Source organism: Teleopsis dalmanni, chromosome 1 (genome assembly GCF_002237135.1).
Source record: "Teleopsis dalmanni isolate 2A chromosome 1, ASM223713v2, whole genome shotgun sequence".
In the NCBI taxonomy this organism is placed as follows: Eukaryota; Metazoa; Arthropoda; class Insecta; order Diptera; family Diopsidae; genus Teleopsis; species Teleopsis dalmanni.
In genome coordinates, this window is record NC_051846.1 from 186,631,177 (window position 1) to 186,641,382 (window position 10,206).

A 10,206-nucleotide genomic window follows, 5' to 3' on the forward strand; every position below is an offset into this window, starting at 1 on the left:
AAATAACAACACATCCTCCTTTGTTTTATTCACAATGAAATGTGATCAAAGAATTACGCACTTTACGTTTACAGACATATAGACTGTCTCATCTGCCATAGCTATAATTTTAGTTATCTTATATGACGTGTCAAATAAATGTAACAAATTTAAATAAAACCATAAGTCCATAAATCGAAACAGCAGTTATAATGCAAAGTAATAACATAAAGACATATTGTTGGGAGTCATTATTTTTTAGGCAGACCGATATTCGATCTCATTAAACATTTTTTATTTTTTTACTAGGAGATACAAACCTATGCGGTTTTAAAAATTTGTATTTTACACTAATCTTTAAGTAGCACCATCTCACAGGCTTTTGTGTGATTAAAACTTTAATATGACTTAAGGCTCAGTTAGTCGGTGCGTACCGTAAGAAAGTAAGCGAACTTAAGTTAACGTAAAGGCTAAGTTAGACGGCAGGTAACGCAAGAAATTAGTTCAAAACGAAATGCACAACCAAACAAGCCTGCGTATTTGCTTAGAACGAAATAAACAAAAACTGTGAACTTTGTTTATTTCGTTCCTATCAAATACGCAGGTTTGATTGGTTGTGCATTTCACTTTGAATTAATTTCTTACGTTAATTACCGTCTAGCTGAGCCTTAAGAGTCAAAGTGAAATGCACAACCAAACACACCTGTGTACTTGATAGTAACGAAATAAGCAAAGTTCGCCGCTTTTGTTTGTTTCGTTCCTATCAAATATATGTTACAGGTGTGGTTGGTTGTGCATTTCGCTTCGACTTAAGTTCTTACCGACTAACTGAGCCTTTCAGTTTGCAATATTGAGTATAAATTTTTATATAGATTCAAATAAATTGTAGTAAATCTTAATAAATCTAATTCTTTATAATGATATATACTCAATGTTCACAACCGTTTTGATGTTCGAATAAACCGTTCGAATATGTTCAAATGAGCCGCTCAAATATGTTCGAATGAACCTCTCGAATATATTCGAATGACTCATTCGAATTCATTCGAACAATTTAAAAACAAGAAACATTAAGCAGATAAGATGTTCGAATAGCTCAAATATCATTAGGTAGCTCAAACATTTTCGAACGAATAAAGTGTCCAATTTAAATGTATGATTTCAAGTTACTTGAAATTGTTCTAACCTTGAAAAAGTTTAACCCAAGCAATTGTTTAAGCAATTGTTTTAAGATCTTAAGCAGAAACATGCTACAAAATTCGAAAATGTATTAACCTTTGTTTCTCAAGGTGGGTTAATTTGACAAATGGCGTTATTCGAAGTTACACGTAAATTGGTTTTGTTAAATATGGATAAACGGTGACCAGAAATCTCACCATTCACATACCGTTGTACTTAGCAATAGAAATATATTGTTGATGGGAATGGTAAAGCATAAAGTTCAACTATTTTTTCGAAAAGAGATAAATATTTGACTGAACCGCCTTTTTTTCTGAAAGTTCACTATGCACCATATGTATGAGGGCATGAAGCAACCTCCCTTAATTAGGCCGTTCATAAAAATGTTTATGGAACAGTGGTCTAAATACTCATCTTTTTCATTTTATAAAAGAAACTAAAAAATCACTATTAAGAAGAAAAATATTTTATAACAGAATAACACACATCTTTTTCAATAACAATCTTAAGTCTAATATTAAGTGGTTAGTTCTTTAAAAGTTTTTTTTTTGTGTGCAAGAAGTGGCTTCATTAAATACAATACCAGTAACGTTACAAACTTATTTGACTATAACGCTATATATCAGCGGTAGTTAGAGTCGCAGGATTCATAGTAATATCTTAGAAAGCGTTTTATCATATCACAGCTTTGCTTTAAGGTACGTTAGATAAAATATACCCCTATACTGAATAGTTATAATAACAGGGACCGTACCTTTTATGCTTTAATGTAGAACATCGAATCGACACTTGAGAAAGGAAAGAAGCAAGAACGGATAGGAGATCTTTGGCAAGTGTCGAAGCAGATGAAAAATATTTTTCTCTACATCTTCAGACCCAAAACTATAAAAGTAATTATAAAAGTAATTAAGTAATTAACTATAAAAGTAATTAAATTATTTCGTAATACGGTGATTTAAGGCACTTTAGGTAAAGACACCCCAATAATTTGTGGTTTGGATAAAACGGGCAAACCCTTCAATGCTACGTTTTGAATAAGCAATTGTCAAGTTAGTAGAAAGAAGTATCGGGCATAAACGGACTAGATGAATGACATTTCCTTATTCATTTTTTGACAAACAGTAGGCATTGAAGAGTACCTATATTTGGTCGTAATGCTTGCCCATTAGATAATCTCCACAATATGAGAAGCGAATAAGACCAAACCGTTATTCTGTCTTTTCTGATTGTAAACGTACCATGTGCTACGACAGTTTGACACATTAAAAATATATATTGAATATATTGTGGTATATATTTATATGTGGTATATATTATTTAAAGTACAGAGAGGCTGGTCACTTTTGTTCAATAGGAGGCTATAAAACTTTTTATTAAAACAATTATTATATCAATTTTTTCAGTGCAACACAAAATTTTTTAATATTTTTTTAATGTTCATTAATATCATAACACATACATTGCATATACTAATATATCTAGAATAATTTATGGGAGTTCCGCCTTTAGAGCAGTATATATATTTTCATTCACGTTCGAATTCTTTGGCTCAGAAACGAGTTCTACTGCTTCATCCTATAAAAAATAAATAATTAATATACATCCATCCCATAATAACAATTTATTATTGAGGAATTCCAATAAGTCAACTTACACTGAAGAGGACGTTGTTTTGCCCTTCCTTAAACTGCCCGAACATAGTGAATACGTCCGCAGTCTTGGAGTTAGTACCAAATTTGGTTGATAAGGAAAGGAACAGATGTTTGATGGTTTGTTGTTCAATGCTTGTCATATCGCTACGAATGAAAATGGCCACAGGTAAATTCACTTCCAAATTGCAGTTTGCAGCTTCAGTTACTGGTTTTTTTTCCATATTTGGACAGAGTAATTGTTTGTTTTTATGGGCCTCCAAATCCTTTGAGTTTACAATCATTAAGCCATTTTCATCAGATTTCGCTGAAACACTCAAACGACGTCTTTTGTTTATGAAAGCAGCTGCTAATTTCGCACGAATATTCGATTCATCAAAATTTCTAAATATTATATATAATGTGATATATATGATATATATATGTTTTTGACAATATAATCAAATAATGACTTACGGTGCCAACTTTTCTAAGTCTGCTTTTGAAATACTTGGATCTACTACTGCAACATATACATTATTATCACCATAGCTTTCATATACAATAGGTTCCAATTTTAGATATCTTGCATCTTTATAGTGTGGGCCGGGTACTGTTACTACGTCAGCTTTGTTATCTTTAACTGCCATCATGCAATCGCTCTCTTGCACACACTCAATTTCTGGACGTACATCACGAGAATAAGCAGCACGGCTCATGGCTTCACATTTTGACATTTCAACATCGTTCTTAGCACACAATCTGAAGAAATGAGATAATACATTAAAGGAATTTGCTTAGAATATAATATATATGAGATGAAAAGAGACAGAACGATAAATTTTGTATTCACACATAACACGATAACTGAATTCGATCAATAAATTAATACCAGAAATTAATTACCTTAAAAATTTGCTGGTGAAATATATATAAATACAGTTAATCATAACAAAATCTCGGGGTTCAAAATAACCCATAAACTTGCTACAAATAATTAGACAAATATACATGCCTTAGAAACTCTGACTAAAATTTTTCCCCTTTCCTATCAAAAAGGTGATTTACAAAATTTTCCTAAAATGATTTTTCTTCTACACGATAATTTAAAAACCCTCTCTGACATGAAAGAAAAAGAATTTGGGAAAAGCTATCTAAGTCAAACATGCCTATCTATTCAAAACAAATATTTGTTATTAACCCTTTAAAACCGAAATTTTTGAACTTGAACTCTTTATTGCCAGAGACCCAGAAAACAAAAAAATTTCTAGAGGAAAACGTTGTAGTCCTTACCTAATTTTTCTAATAGCACTACCATCACGTTCAATGACATCTTTGTAACCAGCGCGCTCCAGGTATTCTTGAGGCAATACAGGTTGTGGTTTACTATGGTAGACAGCATTATCATTTATGAGTAAATGTGAGGCGGCTTCTTTATTTTCAGCATGTAAACCATTTTCAAAGAATTTTTCCAAACGATTTTGTAAGTTATGTAAATTATCATTGCCATTCACTGTATCTGCATTTGAAATATAACCCATCCACGGACGTTGAGCCCATGAACAAGCTGGACCAGTTACAGGACGTCTGGTACCATCTTCGCATAAGTATTCAAAATTATCTGAGTCTCCTTCAGCTTTAGTATTTGGTGATAACTTTAATATAAAGGTTTTATTAAAAAAAAATAAAATAGAAGGAGACAATCATATAAACAGCATTTATATAGTTATTTAATTATTATTAAGTTCAGGAAGTAAATTAATATACTTACTCCAAAATATTTTTTAATGTACTGCACCTTGGTGAAGGCCACATCACCTTTACCTTTATCGAGACAACGTATTGCGCCATCATAACCGGAATATATATCTGGATAATTGCATTGTTCTGGTTTTTCACAAAGAGCGCAGAGGTTTGAGTATTTTTTCTCTGGGGAGTTAATAATGAATAATTATAATTAAATTTTAAAAACATTAATAATATTTAGAATTCGTGATATAAGCAATGTATTTTCAAAGAGAGAGAGAGAGTTTAAAATAGGTCATCAATATATTTCTTGCCCAAAAGCTGATGTGTATCGCAATGAATATCTAATTTTTTATAGATGAAACACTGTGGTTCTTAAATTTTTAACTCAGTTTCGTCAAGGGGTTCGATATCACAAACATTATTTTGGTTCAAAAACGGTTTATCCACAGTTTGTCCAGAGAACTTCTTACTATTTTATATGATAAAACAGATTCTATATAAACTTTTTTCGTTTTTGTGGAATCTCAGTATCCTACATATATTATATTCTCGTGTTCTTCATGTGTCATTTCATGTTCAAAAACATGAATATGCATTTTGAAATATTTCTCAAAATATAGACGAAATATGTTAGGTAGAACATTAAGGTCCATTGCGATACCAGATCAGAGCCTTAATTTTTTAACAATAGTCTGCATCGCTTATGATGCGCGTGTTATTAGCAAATTTTATTAGAATTTCAACAGAAACTTCAGGTATGTGATCCAGTCCGTTGAAACTGATAGCCCCTAAGTATTTTTGTCGAGTTCTCGAGAGAACCGGCTCGTTGCATTTCCTACCAGCATTGCTGCGAATTAGGTTTAGTTCCATTATCGGATCTCTTTACATACTTTTTATTTTTATTACCACAAAATTAAATCACAATCTCCGTCGTTTAAGAGAGAGGGGAGGAAGGACTAACTACAAATATTATTTTAGTCTAGTCACTTAAAATTATACTCTCCGCTAACTATTCTTCTAATTATCTATTAGCACTTTTGTTTATCTATACACTGTGTCTTTATTTATGGACTTATGTATATTTGATATGTTTAGAAAGATTGTTAATAACTCTATATATTTAATAAAGCATGTACTTACTTAATATACGATCAGTTTCTGGATATGGAGAGTATGTGCCCACAAGACAGGATTGAGAAAAGAATTCAGATAATGCTTTCAATTCACGTTCGGTAGCGGTCAACAAGGGATCCATGGAAACCTTAAGAATTTCTGCGTTTTTCAATTTTGTTATGGGAATCTATAAGAAAAACAAAATTAATTATAAAAAAAAAATTATATAAATTTAATTGACAATAAAATTATACATATAAATAACTAAAATTGCTATTTTAATATTAGTTTTATTTGTTTTTAATTTTAATAAATTTTTTAACCTTGCAGTTCTTATTATTATTTATACTTATCTTTATCTTTTATTCAAATAATATATAAATGTATTATATTATTTTATTTTTAAATTTAGTTTTATTTATATTTGCATATTATTTTTTTATTTAAAAATTTAAAATTTTTTTTGCCTTTATAATTATATATATTAATTAGTTAATATATTATTTATTCATTATTTTTTACTTAATTAATTTTAAATTTATTTTTTTTCAAAAACTATTATTAATTTCTATTAAAATAGCATATGTAATGTAGTTCTATTAAATAACTAATTAATTTTTTTAACGATATTAGCTATCAAAAGTCATAATTAAAGAATATTTACATATTATTTTATATGAAACAATATTAGATGCAAAAAATAATTCTCTTCTTTCTACCAATTACTTATCATATTCTTGAAATCAATAATAAATTATTTAAAGATTTCACTGCTGTAGAAAACTTATCTCAACAATCTCACAAAAATTTATAGCTACTAGATTTTTTTTTTCATTTATAGAACTAGTTTTTATAACTAAATATTGTAACCATTAAATAACTACTTCAACAATAAATGTATACATATATATACATATACATACATATTTATACATATATATCATATATCAATTTTTTATTCTATTTTCTTTACTTTTTAGCAATTTAAAATTTTTTAAAGTTCTACAAATTTTTACTCACCCTAAAGCCCACATTACGTCCGAAGCCGGTATGACAGGATTTAGCACCACGTAATTCCTTTAAGCTGTGAATATTCGAATTTTTCTTAACTAAAATTATACCCTCATAACGAAAATCGGCTATAGTAAAAAATAATTCATATAACTAATCGAGGTTTTTGTTTCAAGAAAATATTTCATTACCATCTTTATCATCTTTAGTTCTTATCTCAGATACAACACGAAAGTCCTGATTCTGCTTATGATATGCAACATACATATCCTCTGGTTCAGATGCTAATACATCGGCTTTACGTTGATTAATTAAATCTAAGCAGTCAATACGATCACGTCCTGCTACACAGATCATATGAATACCAGCCTCAGAAGGATCACGTAACAAATTCAAACAGTCTTGATAATACTTTTGTGGCACACACATACGATCTATAATTTTCTGAATTTAATTATTGAACTCGTTAAGGATTACTAGAATTTATTTTTACAGATTTTATCTTCACTACTGGCCACTGCAACTAAGCATAAGCCCAGCAAAGCACCTATCCATAAACTATGACGATTCTGGTTTCCCATTTTTCTTCTTATTTTCTTCTTCTAAATTCCACTAGAATATCCACTAAAGACACAACCGAACTCTGTCCTCAATATGCGCGAGTTGGCGACTGACTGACTTGTCTTGACGAGTTTCTTTTTATACTCGCTGCTTGTTTAAGTTCTCGTTCAATGTGAATGCACGTCTCCCTTACAAGTCGGGAATCACCAATTGATTATTTATTTTTTATTTTTTTTTTTAATTTTTTTTTAATTTTTTTTTTAAATTTTAATTTTTTAGCATATTTTGTTTTATTTTTTTGTAAATTTGTAGATCAGTTTTTATTTTTGCAACGGTCATTGCTGTAGATAAGAGACTTTTGCCACTTATAAAATATTTTTTATTATTTTTAAAATTAAAATTTTGTATTTAAATTTTAAAACTTACCTAAAAGAGATTATACACTAAGTTAAGGTTAAATTTTGAAACTTACATGGGAGAAATTACGTATCATACTTTTAAATTGTAAAAATACCTAAGCTAGGATTGAAGCCTTTATAGGTACTTAATATAATAGAAGACCTCTATCTGGTTAACATTATTTTATTGCACATATTATTATTTTATTTCACACGTATATAAACAAATTACACAAATTTTTTTATATATATGTATTTATTTATTTTTTTTATATAAACTCATTCTAAGCAATGAAAAAAATTTCGCTGACTGATATGCATATTTATAATCTCTCACACCCTCTTTCTCTCCCACTCTCTCTCTCCACTCTTTCTCTCTCTCTCTCTCTCTCTCTCTATCTTTATCTATCTCTCTTTTAGTGTAACAAGTGACTGATATGTAAGTGTAACAAGTGATATATTTTTTCATTCGAAGCAATAAAAAAAAATTTCACTGACTGATATGCATATTTATAATCTCTCACACCCTCTATCTCTCCCATTCCCAATCCCACTCTCTTTCTTTTCTACTCTTTCTCTCACACTCTCTCTCTCCCACTCTCTCTCTCCCATTCTTTCTCTCTCTCTCTGACTCTTCATCTTTATCTATCTCTCTTTTAGTGTAACAAGTGACTGATATGTATACTTAAAATCTCTCTCACCCTCTCCCTCTCTCACTCTCCATCTATCTCTCTTTTAATGTGACTGATATGTATATTTATAATTTCTCTTACCCTCTCTCTCTCTATCTCCCCTTTCTCTCTGACCTTCAGCGTCCATTTATCTCTCTTTCAGTGTAACACATAGTAAAATACGTCACGGATATATATTTTTTTGTAATCTCTCTCATCTTTATCTTCTTCTCTGACTTTCCCATTTTATCTATCTATTTTAGTATAACAGAAGTTGACAGTTATCTATATTAGTAATAATAATATAATTATTAATAATATAATATTCAGTGTTGACCGACAGTAATTCACTGCTTTCTGCGAAATTAAATACATTGTAATATTCCACATACATATATTTAAAAAAAAATGGATGTGCAAAAAAAATTGTAGTAATAATTTAATATATTTTTTATTTCACCGGCCGGCTTAATAATCTGCACATCAGTTGAGCTTTTCTTAGTTTTGAATCGCACATACTTAACAGCTTAACTTTACAACTAGTACTTGTAAGAAATGGATGATAAGTAGAGTGTTTGGATATAGATTGCAGTTCACGATCTATCTTTTTATATGTATACGTACAGCAAAATAATAAAAATGGAGCTATGGGTCAGTCCAAAGTTTCATTCGATAGATTCTTTGTGTTACAAAAATAAAATGAGGATTAGGACAAAACGCCGTATTTCAAATGGCACCTCGGTAACATATATAACAATTTTAAGATCGTAAAATTTTGAAGTTCTTTTTAAACAAGTAAAATGGAAACTTATATACCCAATGAGACCCATTTTTCTATATCAATAAAATGTATATAAACCAAAATTATATATTGTCATATGAATTCCGTTTTTATCGAACATTCTCTGATTGTCAATAAATTTTATTTCTAATATTAAGGTGATAGTATATACTGCCCATCCCATCCAAGTGTGGAGAAGTACCGGACGCTAATCCATTTATTAAAAACTAAATGAAGTCATATACATTATTAAGTGTAATTAATAGAAAGTTAAAGAATTAGATATGGTATCTAAAGCGATTTGGTTAGTATCTTCGGAAACTATCAAACATGTGATAAAATTTTAAAAGATAGAATTGTAGATTAAACTATCTTAGAGGATCGCCTAAGATAAAATTTCGATCGCCATAGTAAAATTTTCTAGTGAATATCTCAGATTGGTTACTACTCTTGCGTTTTTAACTCATCCACGTAAACAAGTTGTGGGATTCTAGATTCTAGTTTATGGAAATTACTTTTTGCCCACACTGTGCTTAATCAACAACAATTGCAAACAACTTTTATTCTATTCTATTTTATTTTATTATTTTTTCCATCAAGACAACTACGGAATACAGAATGCAAAGGTATAGATGACGGAGACTACACAGAAAGAAATGAGCCCGGAATACTGAGCAGTGCAACTTAATCAATTTCAATTTCTGAGAAGATAACTTCAAATTTTTCATTTGTTGATGTTTAGCGCAATTGCAAAAAATACATTAACAACAAAAATATATATATATATATATATGTATAAACTTATATATAGTATAATTCTATATATCACAAAAAATTAGTTTAAATAAATTATTAAAAAAAATCGTCAAATATATCATAGTTTTAATGCTTTTGTTTACATAAATTAATAAAATCGTGACTGGATTTTTATAAAAACAAATATATACAATCTATTTCTATGGACGGGTCTATAGACCTGAATATTTATTTTTAAATACATTAAAAGGGCTTGTTACTACTTTATTTGATTTATATATTATATTAGGATGAGTAAGAAATCTATTCAGTTATAACGCATTTAAAAACCGCAAGTAATTTAAATAAATATGAAATATTAAAAATTTATTTACTTTTTA

At 29.3% G+C, this 10,206-nt stretch overlaps 1 protein-coding gene across 1 annotated transcript; it reads right to left on the minus strand.

Annotated features, from left to right (window-relative positions):
• Window positions 1–2,548: 2,548 nt before the first annotated feature.
• On the minus strand, window positions 2,549–7,459 carry LOC119670756 (transferrin-like). Its single transcript, XM_038081157.1, has 9 exons — window positions 7,153–7,459; window positions 6,851–7,093; window positions 6,669–6,787; window positions 5,676–5,835; window positions 4,558–4,715; window positions 4,080–4,441; window positions 3,264–3,548; window positions 2,813–3,191; window positions 2,549–2,733 (listed from the first exon to the last, which is right to left on the minus strand). Exons 1-9 carry the CDS (start codon window positions 7,238–7,240, stop codon window positions 2,647–2,649), a joined length of 1,881 nt encoding a protein of 626 aa, XP_037937085.1. The 5' UTR covers window positions 7,241–7,459; the 3' UTR covers window positions 2,549–2,646.
• Window positions 7,460–10,206: the final 2,747 nt, after the last annotated feature.